At 45.3% G+C, this 22880-nt stretch overlaps 1 protein-coding gene across 1 annotated transcript in view; it reads right to left on the bottom strand.

Moving 5' to 3' along the window:
• The window catches only part of RCOR1 (REST corepressor 1), an 88321-nt gene that overhangs the window by 25387 nt on the left and 40054 nt on the right, over positions 1 to 22880 (bottom strand). The window contains exon 3 of the mRNA XM_063333082.1: positions 19223 to 19306. Within this exon, the coding sequence (XP_063189152.1) occupies positions 19223 to 19306 (84 nt within the window). The remainder of the gene's footprint in view (positions 1 to 19222; positions 19307 to 22880) is intronic.

The following is a 22880-nucleotide window of genomic DNA, read 5'->3' as shown; positions in this document are numbered from 1 at the left end:
GGTCATTATTAAATGCACTGTAATAACACCACCCTTGGAAAAAAAAAAAATACAAGCTAAAAGGTGAGACTCCTACTTCACCTAATGGAGTAGAAGATGCTGGAAGCATTGGTCATCTGTAGGATCCACAATGTGCACGTGCCCTGAAAGACTTAGAACTGGTAAACATAGCCAGAATTCTCATTCTCTACACGCGTGGACTTCAAGACAAGTCACTTAGCAATGAACTCAAAAAATCATTCCCCCTTCCTTCTCTGCAGATACCCAGAGAGAGATGTGAATGCCTGCGCTGAACACCCAACTCAGGGAGAGCACGCGCAGCACATCCGTAAGGAAAAGGTTCTGCGTACACTGCAGCTAAGGAAGTCACATTTCCCAAGGTTTGGGCCTCATGATTAACTTCAGCTCTCAAATGTGCTTCTCCAATGTTTTTTGCCTTTATGAGAACTCTCACATGGAGTCTCTGATGTCTAATAACATGGCAACCCTTAAAGCCTTTCCTTTAACTTGGACACTCCTCAATTCTTCTTTCATCTGAGCAAACTAAGCAATGAACTCAAAAGTACTGGGAAAACACAGAAGATAGATCAGAAAATGCACAGCAGGAGAGCACCAGCCTCTTATTTTCAGCTTGTCATCAATACAAAGAAATTAAATCTAGGTACTTAAAGTAGACATCCCATCTTACTAGACAATATGACACTTTATGCCGGCCATTCATTTGAAAACAAGACGCATTAATTTTCACACAAAGTTGTTGCAAAAAAAGGGCTTTGTTAAGTGCCATAGAAGGCTCTATGAGAACATTTATATGGCCACACGTTGTGGCAGGACAAGAGCATGCAGTAAACACAGGCACAGCTCCACATCAACAAGGACACTCCATGAGGTTATTGGTCTTCCGAGCTTTCACCTGCACACAATGCGCACTCCCAAGGGGCTGACGAACCTGTTGGTTGGACCGTGTTCTGGAGACATCCAGTAAAAGTTATATTAGCCCTTTGGAGAAAGGTCAGACACTCATTGGCACCTCTGCAGCACAAACACATCTGCCTCTCCAGTCAACAAATTCAGCCCTTTGTTTCTGAGGACCATGCAAAACTGGGAGGAAAACTATCCCCTTTTGCAAATAATGTCTTCTTGCACAAGGCAAACATACTGAAATAGTTTCACAGACAGTGGAGGTGATGGGGACAGTGACAGCAACTTCTTAAGCTGAAATCGCTGCATTGCCTAATTGAACATCCTGAGGGTTACCAAAGGGTAGGAACCTCGGAAATCAGCTTTGCCATTAAAAAAAAAAACCAACAACAAAAAAAAAAAAAACACAAACAAAAAATCTCCCACAACTTGCAAAACCACACCCCAAAGAGAGAACATGATCCAGGAGGACCACATAGGGGAAATGGGGACAGAGAAGGGAACTGACTCCTCCCTACACACCACCCCTTCCCTCCGTGCACCCAACAGGGCAGGGAACATCAGCAGAATGTGGGCAGAAAAGCAATTTCAGGTGCTTCCAGACTTTATAACCACACCAAAAACAAAGGCTGCCAGGAAACCTTAAGTGCAGCATTTTCCTGTACTTCACCTAAATGTTCTCGGTTTCCTTAGGACAGGTATTGCACATGCAGTGTTATATATTTTGTCTAAGGGGGAGGTGAAGGAAGGGGGAGGGCAAGGAGCTGAATTCTCTGAAGTCCAAGGCTGAATTAAGCTCTTGAATGCTAAGTACTGCTGCATTAACTAGCTCGCTTTCACTGTGGAAAGTTCTACAGTTCCTGATTTGACTTCAGCATCTTATCCTTTAATACATACAGAGAAGAGATGAGGTCGTTCTCCTTTCTAGCATACTACCTTCCTTATGCCAGATGCTATAAGCAATGAAAACATACTTCGCCTCCCTTGCTCCCCACCCACCAAAAAATCATTACAGCATTTTCTCTCTTAACTAAGAACATTAGCTACGTCCCCCCATATCAATATTAATAGGATTCCTCTTGAATCAAGTCAATATACCACAGAGCCAAATAACAGACTATGAGTGATCAGACACCAGGAAAGGAAGCAGGATGCCTTCCTTGTCATGGTGGGGTCTGTAACTCCTCAGTGTTACACCTCATTGTTATACCTCATTGTTACATTGGAGGAAGAGAAAAGAATAATGAGAAAGAGGCATTAAGGCGGTAAACCGAACATAAGCACACAGCAATGCTCCTTCTATACACTAAAAGAGTGTTTGTGGATGAAGGAAGGACAAGGAGTACACCATCAAACTCTGCTCTTGGCTTGTTCCCTGCTTGCTTACTGACAACCTAGCCCATTCTGCTTGTCATTTCTTGGCTAATTAATTGCAGGCTCACTCGCTTTAATGCTTGCACCATCTGAGAGGTATGACAGTCCCTTGAGCAATCCTTCCGATTGCTTTCTTTACCATCCCCCTCCATATGAAGTGAGCAAGAAAGAGCATGGCACCAGCTGAGTCACAGGATCCCTTTAGTCTCCCATACCAGTAGAGCCTGGAATTGCCACAAGCTTAATGCTTCACATGCCACATCAGATAAATAAGTGCCCTCTTCCATCTCTGCCTTCCCCACGCACCTCTAGCAAGGCCAGGGCAGCGGGCACATGAAATTCTGCTCCACTGCATTTCAGTGGCATTCAGTCACGCTCAGCGTGTAACCCAGCAATCTGTTTAGACATCAGAGTTCGGAGCCAGAGGAGCCTGGGGCAGAGCCCTGCTTACACCAGAAGAAACAGTTTGCCAGCACAGCTCTTAGCTGCTTTCCAGAAGAGAAAGAGCAAGAGCAGCAAAGCAATCCCATCCTGTTTCCCCCAGAACCATGCACTCTTTCCACCAGTTTAACTTTTCCCCAAACAGAGCAGACAAGAGCATCTTCTCCTCCCACCCAACTCATTTCTCTATGCTGGAAAGATATTCAGCCACAGACCAAGCCAAAAGACAACGATGCTTGAATAGAGACAGTCGTGTGACAGGAGATGCATTGCTTCTGTGAAGGCTCTTGTTGCTACTAGAAACCAGATGGGGGACAGAGAAGAGAATCATAAACTGGTATTTCTTTACCTATTTGGCTACATTTCTTCTCTTGCATGCATTTTAGCTGTGTGGGGGTGAACAGGACTCTCCTGTCCACTCCATACCCAAAACAGAGTGAGCACTGGCCCAAAAAGCCCCTTCCTACAGCTAGTCATGCTCAGGAAGGCAGAAGTAGCATAAAAGGTGGGGATGCAAAGGGAACAGAGCTCCACATACAAATTGTCACCAGCAAAGAGGAGCACCAGGGGTTCAACCATCTCTCCCTAATACAAGAAATGAGGTCTGGAAAAAGATGACCAAAGAACCCCAGCTGTAGCACTAACACAGGCAAAGAGACAAAGGGAAATGGAAGGGAGTGGGAAAGGAAGCAGAGAAAGATGCTTCCCCCCCGCCATCTAGAGAGTGGAGTTTCTGACCAAAATGGTGCTGTCAGCCCCCTGAATTCTGTGGTCTTGTTTCCAGTCGTCTTTCTCATACACCCTTTTCTTTTGCTAACCATCTTCCTGCAAGAATTCCTCACTAGAGGCAAAAGAAAGGGGACCCTCTCGGCTGACAGAGGAAAGGAGAGACAAGAGCAAACAACTGCATTGCTGATTTTCAGTCCCGCATCCTAGAACAGTGAATTGAGAGACGTTAAACAGGAGCATTAATTTCAGGGGAGTGGGAGAACTCTGAAAAGAGAAATGCCTGAAAGCAATGACTCTCCTCATCACCATTTGTTCAGATTAAATGACCTCTCCAAGTTGGTCTTTTGGGAGAATTTCTCCCCCTCCCCAAATTGTTTCTTAATGACCCCACAAAGCATCACATCATGTTTAGTGGACTCAGTGACCCCAAGAAGGGTTTGCAGCAGAAGCGAGTATGCTAAAGCCTATAGAAAGCAACAGGAATGCAGAGGCAGAGCTGTTGCTGCAACCTCAGTTCACCCCTATTACTGGGGTACTGCAGGAGCTCTGAACACTTTGCATATTACGTGATGCAATACCCTGACAGAACGGGGTGAAATGAGGACAAAAGCAGCAGCCTTCACAGCCTCAGTAATGTGCTTCACAGGGTTTGATCAATGCTGGAACCTGTGAGGAATTCTGGATGTTGCTGTACATCTCCCCCCTCCCCTCCATTTCCCTTGAGAACAGGGTGGGGGGAAAAAAAAAAGTCAAGACCAAGAACAAATCAATGTTATATAAAGAAAATAAGGAGCACGGATTAGACACATACATGTGAAATTCTTCCAAATTTCAAAACACAATTATGACAGTACACAAACAAGTAAGGCACAGCTTTTGCCTTGGCTATAAAAACGAGCAGCTGCATTGCCGTCCTGTCGCCCTGGTGGCATCAGTGGAACAATCCTGCCACCTCGTGGTCCCAGCGCAGGAGAAGCAGCCGCAAAAAGCACAATAGTTTGGACAAGTGTGTCTCACTAACGCCAGCTGCAACAGGAGGCAGGGGGGAGCAGGCAGAGGTCAAAGCGAGGTAGCTTGACCACTTTTTCTGGGCAGAATCACTTAAAAGAAAATAAAATCCACCTACTTAAAGAGGTCTTCTGCATTGGAAAAGCTATTTCCTCTTCTCGGCAAGATATGATGTGTGTTACAGGCAGGAGAGGAGCAGAGAGCCAGAGCACAGCCATGTTTTGTGCCCTGTGCTGCACCCACCTGGGCAGGAATACAGCCTCCTTTAACACTGTTTCTAGGAACAGAGAGCAGCAGTCACAGAGACACAAAGGCTATTTAAAAATCACTTCATGCAATTGAAGGCATGAGAGGATTTAGGCTTCAACTCCATTGCATCTGCAGCAAGTTAGGGAAAAGTCCGGATGCAACTGCAAGGCAAAGGAAAACCAACATTGCCTGCAGAAGATTACCTGAATAGGAGCAAGAGAAAATACCCTGCAGCTGGGCAGGGTACCTTGAGACACAGGACTCCACAGTATCTCTCAACCTCCCACCCACTTACCTCCCTGTAGCTCAGATTTTACTTGTATGTCATCCCTTGTCCACATACCAAGGGCCATAGGGTGCCACTGCATTAGAAGTTTTTGGCAGCAGGGCCAGGTTAAGCACCCCCAGCCACCTCTTCCCACGTGAGCCCCCAGGAAAATGGACTGGGAAGCTGTTCCACCTGAAAATCCACCAACCCTCTCCTGCTGCGTTAGCTCCCTCACCCAAGCGTCAGCGAAGTCATACAAGCGCTGAGTGGTGCTGGTTGGAAGTATGGAGATGCTCTCACCTACGAGGAGGGGCAGTCCCTGGCTCTCGTATCACCAGCCCTAGCTACACAGGCTGCCCTCTTCTCTTGCACTAGCTCTGGAGCCACTCAAGGCACTGAACAGCTGGCCACCACCAAAGCAGCATGCTATTCATAAAACACAAACTTTACACTTTTTATTTGGTTGTATACCATATAAAAATCACTTTTCTGAGAGCTTATGTAAGCCTGAGGAGAAACAAGCCCTCCTACTTCCAGCAAGGAATGAGAGTGGCTCAGCCAAAAGTGCAACTCATTCCTTGTCCCGGCACAGCGCAGTGGTGGGATGAGCAAGCGGGCAGGAACAGGCATGGCTGTGTAACCTTGCGCTGGTGAGGAAAGAGTTGCTCATGGAACCACACCTGGAGCCTGGAAACAGCAGCCTCAGAGCGCAGAAAACAAGGAACAGAACAAAGTGCCCCATCACTGAGAGACTGATCCCTTTAAAAGCTCTGATACCTAAACCAAAGGCTTCTTTTCTCACACAAAGGCAACCAGTCCCCACCCAAGCAGTGCACGCTAACAAGCTCGCAAAGAAACACACCTATTTCCCTTTTTAAATTTTCCATGCTGCTCTTTTGCATGGCCTGCATCTCAGGGCAAGTCCAAAGTTGAAGCTCCAGTGATGGTTAAAGACCTGACTCATCTGCCTTTAGATTTTGCTATACCAGCAAGAAGGCTACGTAGTGCCGACACAGGTGTACTGACAAATCTAGCATAGCTTTTGTAGCTTGCCAAAACTATTTTAAACTATTTAGCAGGAAAGGCCTTTCGCTAGCATTCATGTGTTTCTTTTAAAGCCTTTACCAGTATAGGCTTTTTCTAAAGTTGCACCCTCAGCTGACACTATCACATCAAGAAAAGGCTCAACACAGTGCACATGTAGGGAGGTGGTGTATTCATGAGGACTACCATAAGGAAAGCCAGCCAGCCGATGCTTTCTTGCTTCTCTTGCTTTCTGATGCTGCAGCACTTCCTCAGAAAGGCCACATGGATGCCCACTCATTGCAAAGACATCCATGGAGGACCCTCTGGGAAGAAAGACTACTCCTTACACATCCATCACATTTAACCTTCAGGCAGAAATTTGCTCCACCATAGCACTGAATGCCCCTTTACTGGAGGAATGGCACAGGTTTCAGTAGCTACAGAGCCCAGATGTCTCCATATGTACCACAGAAGAGAAGGGGACAATGGACATCTGACAGGGCAGTAGCAAAGAGGAAACAGTACCTCTGGGACCTAGCACAGAATAGGCAGAACCACATCAGATCACCTGGGAAGCTAATCTCTGACCATACAGGATCTGAGCATGGCTGGATCATTCAGCAGTGCAAACCTGATCCCGTCAGACACAGGCACTAGACTGTATTAAATGTAATCAGTCAGAGCACTTGATATTGGGTTTGGAGCCCACAAAAGCACAAAAACTAGCACACAGTAGCTTCTGGCAGGGAGGGAATACTCGTTCCCATGTACGACCTTCCAAGACACAGACAGGAAGTCACAGACAGGATAAATGCACAGAGCATGCGCCCGAACAACGAAGTGAGTTTATAGCAGAACAGCTCTTTGCATTATTCAGCACAGTGCTCTCAATTCAGTCCGAGGAGCCCTACAGCCAGATTTATTCTGCTGTCAAACCATGGCTTGAGTTAACTCTACAGAGGGGTATAGCCTCATATTATATACTTCAACTACAGGCAGCAGCATGTCCAAACGATGCAAGTAGCAACATTATCAATACAGTTGTGATGAGGGGTAGAATATTAAAAAAAAAATATGATCCAATGGTTCACTGCAGAAAATGGTAACTTGAATTAGGAGAAACCCTCATGCAGATTTTCTTATGGAAATTATTATCACAGAATCACAGGTCAGAAAGGACCTGGTCCAACCTTTCTTGGCAAAAGCACAGTCTAGACAAAATGGCCCAGCATACTGTGCAGCTGAATCTTAAAGTGTCCAATGTTGGGGAATCCATCACTTCCCTGGGGAGATGATTCCAATGGCTGATTGCTCTCATTGTGAAAAATTTTTCTCTTGTGTCCAATCATAATCTCCCCAGGAGTAACTTGCACCCATTACCCCATATCTTTTCCATGTGACTCCTTGTAAAAAGGGAGCCTCCATCTTTTTTGCAGCCACCCTGGAACATGGTGACAAGGTCTCCTGTAAGCCTTCTTCTCTCAAGGCTGAACAAACCCACTTCTCTCAGCCTTTCCTCATATGGCAGGCTTCCCTGGCCTTGGATCATCTTTGTGGCCCTTCTCTGGACCTTCTCCTGCCTGTCCACATCTTTTTTATATAGTGGGAACAAAAACTGAACACAGTATTCCAGGTGTGGCCTGACAAGTGCTGAGTAGAGTAGGGTAATGACTTCTTTATCTCTGCTGGTGATGCCCTTGTTGATGCAACCCAGCATCCATTTGGCTTTCTTTGCCACAGCAGCACACTCTTCACTCACTTGTCGCCTGCCAGGACTTCCAGGTCCCTTTCCACAGAGCTGCTCCCCATCCAGACAGACGCCAGCCTGTGCTGCACTTCTGGATTATGCTTTCCCAGGTGCAACTTGTCCTTGTTGAACTTCTTGCTAGCCCACTCTTCCAGCCTATCCAGGTCTTCCTGCAGGGAGGGTGGCTCTCCTCTCCAAAATGTCCACTTCCCCACTCAGTTTGGTATCATCAGCAAACTTCATCAGGGTACAGGTGATCCTATGATCCAGATCACTTACAAAGTTGTCAAACAGCATTGGGCCCAATATTGATCCCTGGGGGACTTCTGTGACCGGTTGCCAGTTTGAGAAGGAGCTATTTACCACCGCTCTCTGGGTGCGGCCTGCCAGGCAGTTCCCCACCCACCGCACAGGCCACTTGTCTAGACCGCAATGCATCAGTTTCTCTAGGAGGAACCTTATGGAAAGCCTTAGAGAAACCGGGGTAGACAGTGTCCACGCTCGCCCCACAGGTAACCAAGCAGGTTACTTTGTTGTATTTTTTTGGCACTCCTTGAGAATGCCTGATCCAGCGCATCCTTTCCAAAAGCCAGATTCCCTAATTTGAAAAAAATACAGTTTGACACACATACAGATGACAGAGTCAGTATGGGAAACCACAGATTTAGACTACTAGCAGTCTTTGGTACTCTACCTAGGAACATTCTCAGCTCTTCATCCGCTTCATCCTCTATATGCTGCAATTCTTGGTCTGTAAAATAATCAGCGCAGACTACCATAAAGCTTCATTGAACAACCTGCCGTCAACCAGCTTCACAAGCCACCAAGGAATATCTAGACTCAAAGCCCTCTGAAGAGGGTGAAACCTTCCACAAGGTCCATTTTCCACTCTCCACAAGATTTTGAAAGCTCCTGTCTAAAATCAGAACTGTATCAGAGCCAGGCTTCCTAAACAGCATGGCTAACTCCACGATGTAGGGTCTTTGTGCAGGATGAGGGCACACACACAAGGGGTATGTGGGAGCAGAATAGCCATCATGTTAAATTACAGCTCATTATTATTGTTACTGATAATAAAGCCTGTGACAAGAGAGTAGAAGCCATGCTGACCCCCTTTATAATGGATACAAAAGCAAAAGAAGTGATCAATTTGTCCCCTAGCTACCTCCTGGAAGGGTGTCACTTGGTCGGAAAGGAAGTATTGGGCAGGCCAGCAGGCAGCAAAAGGGAGGAGACAAGTCGGAGTCACACAGAGGAGATGCCCTTGGCAGATGAGCCGAGAGCCAGGAGCTGCTCGTGGAGGGGAGAGAGCCTCCAGCTGTAATTGCCCACATCCAGCTCCTCAGCAGCTCCAACAGGAGAACCCCGTGATCCTGAATGGTGAGTGGTCAGGTCACAAAATCACCACTTACTATTTCAGTTATTTTTTGCAGCCAGCCCCCTCACTTCTAAGCCCAGCTTTATGAGTAACATAATAGTCTCAACAACCCAGACAGCCTCTGCACTCATGAACAAGTTGCACAAAACTTGCTTCCAGCCAAATTAGATGAAGAATGATAGGGACTAAGTGAAGGCAGCTTGATGTTGGAGGGGAACTAATCCTTCAGTTGTATTTTCTGAAGTAATACTGAGATGCTTTTGTTCCTTCTAACATCTATGGTTAAAAACCTATTTTCAGATGTTTGGGGCTGGCCCCTTCTGAGAAGGCCAGGGGCTTCCCACAACTCCACTCATTGCACTACTGCACCTGGGTGCTAAGAATGAAAAAATTAGGTCTCAAACTTGCTTTGAAAGACTCCATTTTCCTCATGTTCACAAAAGCTGGATGTGAACAAGTCAGCAGGAAGCAGAACAATGGAGACAAGACAAACACTTCCAAGGCACAGAGTGCTGCAGAACCTAAAGGGAACAGCTTATCTTGAGAGCAGTCGTGGCTCTGTCCCCAGCTATCTGTCCCATCCCTCTCCCGAAAGTTCCTATTTCTGCTTCCTGCAAGAACAGTTCGGCTGCTTGATTAAGCAGCTGTTTAATCACTTAATAAGGCAGGCCATGAACTACGACAACATAAACAAGCACCTACTGCAGGTTAAGATGCAGGGGTTCATGAAATTCCTAGTACCATACCCCACAAAACATGAAAACCTGGTAAATAAACAGAGGTTTAGGTGAAGAGCCCTTTCTCTGCCGGAGCTCAGAAGCTACCTATGGACAAACTCATACGGATTGCCCTACTGTGGGCAGGCCAGCCATTGGGAGACACTAACACTTAATACATACATTCTTGCCCATGTTTACTTCCTATAGGTCTGAAGCTAAAGAGATGCAAAGAAATGTTTTTGACCCCTCTAAGAAGTCCATGCAGAAAGACAGCAAGCTTACACAGCCACATCTTGGACAACATAATCTTTATAGTAACCTCTAACCAAAGTATTAGCGTTATGTTGACAGATTTTAAGGTATTCAAAAATACATAAAATTAAGTCAATTTAGAAAAAGGCAAGTTACATATCCACAGAGCACATGCTGAAACATGGATTACATACATACCAGCCCTCAGCCTCCAAGGCTGATCCTAAGAGACTGAGCAGAAAAGCCTACAATAAACCAATGTCACTAACTAGATCCTGGAGTATCAGTGGTAGGTGTTCACAGCTTTTAGCCAGGATTTAGAAGCCCAGTCCTTGCTGAGAAGTTATTAGGTGTTACTACTGATGTTTGCAGTGCTAGAAAATTCACTACTACACTATCATAAGATCAATTTGCATGAGAAGCATACGATCAGGAAAGTAACTTAACATAGAGTGCACAAATATGAGTACAGGAAAAATAAGTAGCGGGAGCGGTTCCTAATTAGAGCAAATAATGCCACAGCAAACACATTATGGTGAGGGAAGCTTTGGCCTATGTCCTTGAGAAAGCCTAGCTGTTCTGCCTCCTGCACTAGCACCTCTGTAAAGGTCACGCTCAGCAGCATATGAACTCATCACAGCAAGCTGTTGTGATCATGACCTCCTCAAGCATTCCTCAGTGGAGGACATAGACCACAAAAGTTCCTCCCTGCCTGTGCACAGCTCCCATCACATCCCTATAAACACGCACATGCTGGTTCATTTGCCAACTAACCTTGCTCTAAGAAGAAAAGAAAAAATTTTTAAAAAATTAAGTTATGCTCCAGTTCCCCAACCCTTCTTATTTTTCCCCTCACAGCTACAGTAAGAGACAAAAGGTCAGGAAAAAAGTCCTCTGAAATGCTCCGAATCCACCACTCTCACCAAGACCAGCAAGACTGGAGCGCACTCAGCCCGTCCCAGGGCTGGGTCCAAGCAGCACGATGTAGCTGCAGCCTGCTAGTTCTTGTCATACTGGTCCTACAACTCACACAGCGCCTATCAGGCTGGCTAAGGCTGCTCCCAAACATCTTTCAGATCAAGGCTCACTGCCAGGGTAACTCTTAACACGGCTATCATCACTCCATTACATCCACGTCATCTTGTCTCTAAACTTCTCTCAGGAAAAGAGCTTCTTCCTAGCGCCAGCACTAGGTTCAATCCCCCGCCGCAGCAACAGTAGTGGCAGCCAGCATTTTCAAACTGGGTCATCTTGACACATTCAGAGAAGGCCTGTTTCACACTGCAGTAAAAAGGAGGAACAAACAGGTGGCAGGAGAGAACAAGGCACACGAAGAAACTGCTGACTGTCATAGTCCCTGTTGTATTGTCCCCCCACCCCCCCACACCAAAAATTCCTCCAGGATAACACAGCTACCTTAGATAAGACATCCTTTTCCCGAATACTCTCCAAAGCATTCTCTCCTTTAGTTTGGGTTTGTGTGTTAGTTGTTTTTGTTTTGTTTTGTTTTTTTAATAAAAAACACAACCAAAAAAACCCCCAAACAACCCACAAAAAAACCCCCACGAAACACACAATCCACTGTACCTTGGGTGAAATCCATCCTAAGTACACACCCTAGTCCTTTCAAACTAAATTGCTTTCCTGGCTCCAATACAAACCACTGCTGTGAAAGGGTTAAATCTTCATCTTAATTTAAATATGCATTCAGGATCCAGAAATATCAACCTGCAGCAATAATGATGAAAGAGCTGCTCTGAGATTTCCACACAGCATTGCAACAGCAACTAGCACAGCAGATGACAAACAAAGGGGAAACTAGCTAAGTTTGAGGCAACTCAGCCATTTCTGGGATACACCCACAGCCTTTGAAGCCTGGTATCTTCTTTTTGCTGTTCACAATATTGCTACTATAAGCATGGAAAGTTGCCTCAGCTAAAATGAAAAACTGCATCCCTTCACCTTTATCTTTTGAGCATTTTCTGAAGTGCAGCAACTGCAGCTGCTGGGAGAAGTGGCCATGACTGTATTATTTCTACAGCTAAATTCAAGTAGAATCTTAAATTAAACACCAGTTCTCTCATTTCTGAATTCATGGAGTTGTACTCTTCAGCTACTGTATTTGCATCCAAGCTTCACAGCTGCCAGGTTCACTGCATAATATGAAATTTGGATTAGGGATAAACATAAACCCAATTCGGCTTTTCCATTAATCCTTTTTGCTGTCACTGGGACAGCCAGCAAGCTGATGTTTCAGCATACAAACAGCAAGATCATAAGTTTGGGGTTTTTGCTATCTTCACTTTGAGTGACAAAATGTAAGCACCTAGCTTCAGGCGAGAATTATAACCCCTGAAGTCCACCCCTCAGAGACCTGGAAGTCTTGGCTCTACCTGGCAGCTGTTTTTTAAGGCTAACACTTTTCCCACTACCAAAAAAAAAAAAAAAAAAAACCTCAACAAAAAAACCTCACACACAAACAAGCAGAAAAATCCCAAACAAAAAAAGCACAATACGCACATACGCTCCATCTTTCAAAACCTCCCACAGCACTTTGCCAGCCACAAAAAAATCCCAAAAAAACCCAAAACAAACTATAAGCTCAGCTAAGAGTTCAACAATACTTTTCTCTCTGGTGGCAAAGCCTAAGCAGCTCCCGCTCTCCCATCCCTGGCCAAGGTGGCTGCACTCTCACTGCGCACCAACACAACCTTTTGTGGGGTTGTGTTATAAACCAGGTCACAGAAACAACAGGGGTTGAAGGGAACAGGAAACCAAAAATAAACCCCCGATTCCAACTGTTTCAAGGATCCTGTTTACAGCATGATGGAGAGGAGGGACTTAAAAAGCAGCTTTGCTGACGCTTAAATACTCACCAGACTACATCCTCTCCCTCACCGCTGCTGCCCAGGGCAGGGGTGCCTGTGCATCAGGGAGGGGGTGGCTCTTGGGTACCTCTGAAGCATGAGTCCCTTCCATTTTAAATGCACCCTCCTAAAGAGGGGCTTCATTATCTGTAACAGAAGATTTTAAGATCACCACTTTCCCCAATTTACTCTCTCCCATTTGTGGTTTTCCACTCATACCCTACACCCCAAGGAAAATGAGAACTGATGATGATACTTGATGGAGTCTTATGTCCACAGAATTCACAGGTCAAAATAAGTGAGCCTAGGTGGAAAGGATATGTTCAAGCACAAGCCCTTCTTAAAACAGCTATAGCTCAGCTACACACTGAAAACAGAGACTTGCCACACAAAGCATGATCAGACACACTCAGTAACCTGAGAAGACAAATGTTTTCCTGTCCTCTACTCTGGCACTCGTTTTAAGTCAGAACATTCAGATAAAGGTGATTTCCAAGCTTGTTTAACATCCCTTTTAAAAGAGAAACTGAAGAATAATCATAGCCGGTTCTGTGTAAAGATTACCCCTTGAACTACAGCTGGAGACAGACCACTGGCCACTTAAACCTGTAACCTGTCCTCAGAAATTCTGGGATTCACCGCACCTTCTACCAGCTACCAAAACTCACTGTCACCCAAAGGTGGCTGTTGACACACTAATGATCAGGACATGCTTACAGGCTTGGTTGGGACATAGGCTTTTGAGGTCCTGAATGCCAACTCATAGCTTCTTAGGGTGGAGGACCGCTGCTCCACACTCGCAAACCGTTACCCAGCCTGTGGCACAGTTAACTCAACCTTGCCCATCCAGATACCACAGGGTTAACATCCTTAGTAACTATAGCAACCAGCACTTCTTCCTCCATCAGAGCCTCAGCTGGCACATTGCTGCCTTACCAGCATCAGGTTTTGCAGCACATTTAGGGAGCCCTCCCTTTCCCCCCAGCCACAGGGTTTGGCCAAGCACATCATGAGGATGTTGGAGCACTCGCTGCTTCGCCTCATTTTGGCATTCCTCTGTCTCCATGTCCCCTGGGCACTTCTACTCCCCTCCACAGGGGGAAGGAGGCTGTCTAAATTCTCTCCAAGTGCACCAAGGCAGGCATAATGTAAAGCTGGGAGCCAGCTGCAGCCTCGCAGGAAGAGATGCCAATGGGGTAAGGGAAGGAGGGACTGGGGAGCGCCCGAAGTTGGCACACCGATCAACCGTCGGTTCAAACAGAAGCAGCACTGCAAGGACAGGGGACTCAGCTGCCATCCACGACCCACCGTCCCATGGGTATTAGGGAGAGCACCTGCCTCTTCAGTGAGACCCCATAAATCCACTGGAGACACCCACCAAGACATCAGTAAGAAACCAAAACTCCCATCTAGCGGTACACATATTCTGTCAGGAAGAGAGCAGAAAAATGACTTTCAAAACAGAGCTTATCCCTAGCAAAACAATACATCTTTCTCCTCTTGTAGTTCACCTTTGAACTGCAGATGCATAACAGCAATCATCACATCCTATCCTCCCGCCTGGTTTCCATCCCTCGCCCCTGGGCAGCTGCAGCATGCCAGCACTTGCTCATTTCTAAACCAACCCAATGTCATTTTTATGGTTCCACCCATTGGCGTACTTGGCACAGGGAGAGACACTGCTGTTTTATTAATAGCTTCATGCTGGCCCAGCTCTATCCTGTGCAGGATTTCCACAGCATCGTTACAATGCATTTTTCACTATCTCCCCCCCCTCCTTCCCCACATGCCACTCAAAGAGAGCAGATGCCTGTCTTCCACCTAGCTGTTCCTGCTCCTCAATGTCACCTTGCTCAAGGCCTCGCTCCTCCTCACTCCCTGTCTCCTTCCCCGCCCTCCAGGACAGCATCCCAGCACAGCCAGATCAGTTGCCCTCTGTGGTACCAAGTCCTCACAGAGCCTCTCAGAGTCTCATTTTGAGAGCAAGCTCTTTGTAGGAGGTGCGACACCAGCCACAGCACATGGGGTATTTGGAACTGAGCTGGAAGGGGAGCACAGTTATTTTAAGTCCAAACGTTCAGTTACTGCACAATGACAGTTCTTTCTTTCTTCTTCAAAAGAGAAAGGACAAACTTCCAGCTTTGGGCTAACTTTGTGAACTACTAATGGCGGCAACTGCTATGCAAGTGACGCCTCAAAGGCAGAAGTTTGGCAGTAGATATGGAACATACTGGCAGCATTCCACTTTGGTATTAATACAGGCAAGGCAGTAAGTGATTTGTACCCAGGATTAATGGTTAACAAGGCACAGGATAAAAAAAGTAATCATGTGCCAACACATACTTTTCTTCGTTTTAATCTCCTCTACCATATCCATCATTTCATGACATCCAGGCAAAAGGTTTCTCCAACGTGATTAAAACATTACTCCAGTATACAGGGTGCATGGGACCCAAACAAGCTTTAACTAATTGTATGAGCCTGGAGGATCACGTATGCAGATACCCACCAGGTTTTGGCTGACACACTGGTCTTTCCAGGATTTATTTCAGCAGTTTAGAGAGGACCCTCCCACAATCTCCACCAGTTTGACCAGCCCTCTGCCAAAGCCATCAGCATGCATTGCTTTGAACATTGTCACAGATCTGCTCAGAGCGTTCTGTAGCACAGCTTCACCGTTAATGGAGCTGGCTTCCAGTAGTTTCACTGATTGCACAGAACTGTCCTGCTCACGAGAGCCACCAGTTCACTCAGTGAAGCACAGGTTAGCGCTCTGCTCAATCTTCTGTCTTCACTTTGAGCCCCACCTACAGGAAGAAGAGTCCTGTGACTTTTAAAGAGTTCACAACAGGCACAGGATGGATTAAAGGCTTTGGAGTACAAATGAAACTAACTAGACACAGGTACCAACACAGTACTGAGTGGAAGGATTTGTTTGCTCACACTTCAACCTGAACAGCAATATTAAGAATGGATGTGCTAGCTAGTATTCATAGTACTTACAGCCCAAGGGGCTACACCAACCTCCTGGAGACCACAGTTCTTCCACTTGCCATTTCACACTGCCAATGATTCCCCCCGCCAAGGATAACACGCACGTCACAAAAATCCATGGTTTAAAAAGGCATCAAGAAATAGAGAATCCATCACGTCCCTGGATAACTTCCAATAGTCAATCACCAAAAAAAAAAAAAAAACAAAACTACTCGGGCATTACATTTCACTCCATGTGGACTTATTTTGAAGCCATTTATTTGTATTATGCATGTCTCTTACTGCCTCAAAATTTCCCTTTGAGAAAATAATTGACAATAGTCCCCTTTCAGTCGCTTTTCAGTAAGCTAAACAGATGGAGTTTGCTTCATCTTCAGTTTCCAAAACGTTTCAGTAGCTCCCATCTCCATCCTCTTCTCAGTTTTTCAACACTAAAGCCACTATTTTGAGGTTCATTTTCCTGAATGATGCTGGGTGCAGAGGCAGCGAACTGTTCCAGAGATACCTCACTCTCTTTACACCCGCATCATTCACTGGGTCAAGCAGGACACCAGGAAGCTTTGTCAAATTACCTGCCCACTATGTCCCCAAAATTGCTCTCCAAGCCACTTCTTTCCAAGCATGCGCCCTTGATGTAGAAGGTAAGGCCAGAGCTTCCAGTACTGAGAGTCATAACTCTGCATTTGGGTCATTAAGAGCCCATTGCACTGGCATCAGTTCAAGTTACGAAAAGATCCAAAGCACTCTACAAGACTATCAGTAGCATTCATTTTATTTACCATCGTGTCAGGCTATGGCTCATCCTCAGTTTCTCTCCACAGCAATTCTGTATCAATTCCTATATCACTGATGGAAATGTTGATCATCATCAGTCCTCTTACACATCCCCACAGACCCCATTTAATTAGGATTCACTATCAACAATGCCAAGACTTGTCAGTGAACTTGGGAATAGCTGAAGAGACCTCCTGTCCCCTGATGTTCTTTCTTCATAAACCATAAAACAGATTAGAGAACTCTGCCTGTAATACATTTAGTAAGTGCTCTACAGCCATTGCAGAACACCAGCGTTTTGGAGGAGGTTCCCATCTTTTGAAAGGAAGGGGGACTGAATCAGACTCCCCTACAGTGGCAAATCAATTCCTAACAGCTGGCTGAATACATTAGAGCTATAAAGTTATTTCTACCGATCAATCCATTTCTAGTCTCAAAAAGAACAAAAGGAGCTACTTTCAGCAGGATTTGTTTTTCACAGTTCATTTTTAAGTAATGCCAGGAATAGACAGGAATAACTGATACCTTTCAGTAGTGTCAGCTCAAATTGACGCAAGAGAAAGCAATGACCAACCAGCTCACTCTTACCCTGTTCTCTCATTCCCTGCACAGCTGATGGAGTTTTCCTGCCACCCAAAGGTCCCCTCAGCCACGTCTCCCAATGCTGCTTTATTTTTTTTTTTACTACTACTAGATGCCAAATTTTACAACTCCATCCCTCTGTATCAATTAGGCGCCTGGGAGATATTTTGTGTGTCACATATGGCACAAGAGCATCATACTTCTCTCCCCAAAAACCATATGAAATATTTATTAGCTTTTTTCTGTATCTTTTTTGAAAGGTAAAAATCACTGAAGAGTCTACACTCTTACTAAAATTTTGAGTCTTTTGAGACATTTCTTTTTCCCCTCTTATATTCATATTGTCATCCCCAACTTTATTGTACCAGCAACGATCAACTGCCACCTGGTTTTTATTTATCAGTAACACTACATTTTTAATTATCTTAGGTTTGTGACATCTTCTTAGTAGATATTATATCCCTTTTATGCTCTATAATACCCTTGCATATATTTGTGCCAATTGCCACAGAATATTCAGTCACAGATTATTTTACTCAATTCCACATATCTTCAACTCCTTTTCCTCCTCCATTTTCTCCTTCCTTCCCAAGAAGCCCGTTTCCTATCAGACAGGAGTTAAATGTTCCAAAGCTGAGATGAGATTCAAAAGATTCAGACTTGAGAGGCAGCTACAGGAATCCTGTGTCACAGACAACCCATGAACAGTCATTCCTTTTGGTGGAGGCAACAGTTTCTTGCTCTTATACCCTTTTAGAGGTTTCTAGCTGTAGATAATTGTCAAATATATCCCTCTCCTCATCAGTCTTTAGTTCAGCATCCAATAGCCAGCAGGGAGCAGATGAGACAGCACTGGTAAGAGAGAAGGCAGATGTGATCCTTGTAAGGCCCTTTTTATCTGCAGTTCACAGTACCATCATCCTTCTGTAATTTAAGGGGCAACTTGCTCAGTGGAAAAATTGCCCCAGGGCAGAGCCCAGCCCTTTCATGACAGAGCCAGTTTGTGCACAACCTCTGCTGCTTTAATTTGCAAATGCCACTACGTCCTCACAAGTGCGTGAGAGCATCTTAGCCCTTAGGTCTAGGGGAAAACCAGGTATCAACTTAATAGTGCCACCACAGACAACTGCAGAAGAACAGGAATGCAAGATTCTTATTCTCAGTCCCAGAATCAGAAAGGAGAAAAAAAAACAACGTACAAGCACAAAGTCAAAAATAGCTCCTTTCAGCTCCCTCCCCCAAAAGCACTTAGGTTTAGTTACTGCATTCAAACAGCAGCCCTTTAATCAAGGAGTCCTACTTATTCATGAGGAGAACTGTAGCTAGACAAACCTTTCAAACACTAGTTCTGCCATCTGGCAGCAGCACTGAGACTTGTTCCCAGACACACACAGAGCACTGGTAATTGCCCTCACGTGGAATTCCAAGGCACTGCAATTGTTCTGGCATTTAAACCTCCACAGGCTCCAGATGTGGATTTTATTTGTGTCTTTGTGGGAAAAAGGTACTACTAATTACCATACATTCCCCCCTCAAATACTTTTCAATTTGCTCTCCCCAATTATTTCTGTCGCCTTCTACAGCACCAGCAGCAAAAAAGCAGATCCTGTAGGCCCACGGATAAGCATCTTAAAGAATTCATACTAAGAAAGAAAGTGTGTCACATTCCTCCTGCTTTCCCTGCCTCCGTGGATTTGACACTCTGATCAGCTGCCCAGTGGGCAACAAAACTCTTCTAGGGGATTGCTTTGTAGGCTTTTATTTTTTCAAATTAATTTCAAATCATAATGGAAAGGTCACAGACATAACCTCTCTACTGAAAGTGGCAACTTTGCATTCTCGAAGCGATACATGTAAGGGAAGGGGGGAATAAAAGTATTTGAAGAGACTTACATTTTGCTTCAGACAGATTCTGGTTAGGTGACCATACCAGCATGCCGAGATTCTCTCTCTCCTGACTTCGCCTTGCGAGTTTGGCTTAAGAGAAAACAGATACAAACCAAGTTACAGAGAAAGTAATTTCAGATGCAAAATGGATATAAAAGTGACTTATCACACATCTGCAGCTTTTAATCAAGATATAAAACCCATCCGCAGAGTTAAAGCCCCATCTTCCCACTCAGACCTGAGGCTCTTCCTTGTTTCTTCAATGCATCACCCTCTATGTAACATGACAGATACCGCACACTCACTCTTTCATGCAGTACACTAAGAAGCATACATTAGATCTAAATTAAAAGTTAATTAATGTTTCTCTTCCAGCATACTTGATTATTTTTCTTCCAGCCATCGTTAAATGAAAGAAGGAGGAGCTAGGCTTAGGCAGCAGGATCCAAGCCCTTGACATCATGAGACCATACTGTGCAGCTGGATTAACACTTTGGGGTAGACACACTGATGAACCTCCTGGATTTCACCTCTGAGCGCCTCCTCCCCTGCCCCAGAGCCCTTCTGTGCCTCCGTCCCCCAGGTCAGAATCAGGTGCTCTGCTCAACCGCTCCAGAGAAATTCTTGTGCATTCACACCCACGCTGAGAAAGCAAGTGGGTTTGCAAGCTAACCAACTTAACAGCCGGCTAGCATGAGACCTCTGAAAGTCTCAAGTGAAGAACCATTGGTGCATGTAGTTTGAAAGAGCAACCTCAAGCTAAGGTTCATTTCAACAGTGAGTTCTTGTAAATCTGCTGTTGTTAGGTCACAAGCAGTCAAAAGAGGAGGACGACGAGAAGAGAAAGACGCTTGCTCCATTGAGTCAGCATGCACACAGCCAGCTCAACTACCCACCCCGGCCAAGAGAAACTTGCAGGTCTTGTTATGAACGACTGCCTACAGTACTACTTCCACTACAAAATGTCACATAACATTGAAATTTTATGCAATATTTCAACACAATACTATTTTCTCTACGCTGTGCAATTAGAACACGTAACCACCACTTCATGAGGCATTAAACAAACAGGTCAGAAAAGATCTAGTAACACGAAAGATGCAATGCCAGGATGCTGCCTCATGGCACAGGGTATGAAATCAGAACATTATCTGCTCACACGTCTCCACTGCAGCAGAAAGAGACCTGCCAGCACCCAGCTCCTGCTCATCTGAACACATCGGAAAGTTTAGTAATTACAATGCTATGAACAGTCATGGTTTGGCTACTGTTTTTAACCTGAAATCTGCTCAGCTAAGAACAGTTAGGGTTTAGATGACAAAAATATTTTAGCACTAAATTTAAACCACAAATAGCGTGTATTAAAAATAACCAGTTGCCAGCAACACATTTACATGGAGCTAAATGTTTTTTCATGACAAATGCTATCATTATCTTTCACACAGTTTTGGGGTTTTGGTTTCTTGGGGGTTTTTTTTGTTTGTTTTAAATAAGGTTAATGTACTAAGGTTATTAATAAGGTTAATATAATAAGGTTAACATAAAAGATATTTTGTGCACTGTGCACATTCATTACTTTCTACATTACGCAGAAAAACAGGAGTAAGAAGAGACAACAACAGCCTCTGGTGGCAAGAGATAGGGTGTGGAGACCAGGTCTATACAAAGAACACGAAGGGTGTCTGAATTTAAAATCATGATACTGAATTTAAAATTACAACTTCACAAATAAAAAAAAAGTCTTGAAACTTTGGGGATTAAGTTTTAGTTTCTTCCTCATTTCAAGTCTAGATCAGGAATGTAAAGAAAGAGGCAACCTTAAGCCTCCTATTTATCAGTTTTTGCTCCTCACTCTCCCTGTCCAGGATGGTCTGTCCTACTAAAGTCTAGCAGAAAGTCTCCTCACTTTGCATTACCCTGAAAAGCACGTTCTCATCTCAAAAATACTGAAAGACAGAAATCATCAGTCAGGTTTCCAGGAAGTGAAACACTTTTCACGCAAATCCCAAGACATCCCCAGTAACCCACTGCAGTTCAGGAGGCAGATACCCAAATTCTGCCAGTAAGGCTTAACTCGCGGCAAATTTCCAACCTGGCTTTACCATAGTCTCACTTGCTGAACTGGCAAAACCCACCTAACTCAGGAAAAGGGAAAAGTTTTCTCTTAGTTTAGCAGGTTGAAACTCTTCCCTGACACATCAGGTGAATGTCCCAGCCTGGCTGCCCCTTTCAGGAGCAGAGCATCGCTAGGTCAGCTCACCCACAGTTAAGGTGGGTGAAGTTTCACCTCCCACAGTTAAAACCCCAAGTTACGCTCTGGGGCATTGTGGAGGGAGTGCCACAGCCTTCCTGGCTGTGAACTGCAGCAAGCCCTGGGAGGTGACAACCAGCGCCGCAAGGTACTGTGGGACCTCATGGCACCCAAGCAGGGTTGGTGAAATGTGTTCCTCATCTTCCATCACAGCTCCCCCCACTAAAGGTACCCAGGACCTCCCTTTGCAAAGGGAGTGCCTTGAGGTAGGAGCTACCTCCTTCCAGCCCTACATTCCCTCCCTATGAGACTGGGTAAACCACTCCTTGGGCCTCACACCCAGAGCCAGAACCCCCCTGTAGATGCCGGGCTTCATGCAATCTTCAGGAACTCCTTCTGCCCAGTTGCCCCAGCCCAGCTTCTTCCCCTCTGCCTCCCTCCAGAAGTGTGAAGCACCACCGGTATCCTGCAACATCTTTCCTGCTCTGCCTCTCCACCCAAGGCCACAGCTGTCCATCCTCAGCACTTGTTCCTTGACGGAGGCAGAGGCCAGTGCAAGGCATGCAGTAGGGTTAAGTTAAAACTCATGCTTCTCTGCAAAGGACAGAAGCAACTAAGGCCAACACACATAGAAGGGCAGGCAGGTGGGTGCGTGTGTTTGTTCCTCAAACCTCCACAGAGGCCAAAACTCCCTCCCTAATATCACAAGTGACTTTGCCCACCACCCAGCTCCAGCACCACATCCTCCCCATCACCCCTTCTCAAGCCCACAGGCCCCACATTTACTGTCCCCTGCACACCAGGCAGACACGACAGGCATTCTTCTGAATCCAGTGTTGATCCCATCATAAACACACACAGCACAAGAACTCCTGCTACATGATGTAGCAAAGAAGAGCTTAAGAGCTTGCCCGGAATTTGGAAGCACGTTGAAATGAGTATTTCAGAGCAAGAGCCACATGAGGGGAAGAGGGGGCTGCTTGTGGACAAAAGATAGCGTGGTGAACTCAAACACTCTACACTTCAGTGACAAAGCTCAGAAGCTAACTTAATTTAATCCATTCTATATTTCATATAAAAATAGCCACATAAGGAGGGCAAGGGTTACTCTTTTTTAGGGGAATAGATCAATTTAGGATCAATGGGGTTTGCTTGTTTAAGCAACTGCAGTTAAACCAGTGCAACTTGTGTTTAGAGAAGCTGTATATTGGCAGATGAGATCATCTGACATTTCAGTTAATCCTGCACTTTCATCTAGGCTACCCACCAGGTATTTGTAAAGTCTCTGCCATAGCCATTAGCTCCTTATCACAGCTGTTGTGGGAGCAAACACTTTGTAATCACTTTCCTACTGCTGACTCTCCCTTTTGTCCCAAGTCTGGGAAGAATCACGGATGCTTCCTCCAACCCCAA

Source organism: Chroicocephalus ridibundus, chromosome 4 (assembly GCF_963924245.1).
Source record: "Chroicocephalus ridibundus chromosome 4, bChrRid1.1, whole genome shotgun sequence".
Lineage (NCBI taxonomy): Eukaryota > Metazoa > Chordata > Aves > Charadriiformes > Laridae > Chroicocephalus > Chroicocephalus ridibundus.
This window is presented reverse-complemented; position numbering and strand designations above follow the sequence as displayed.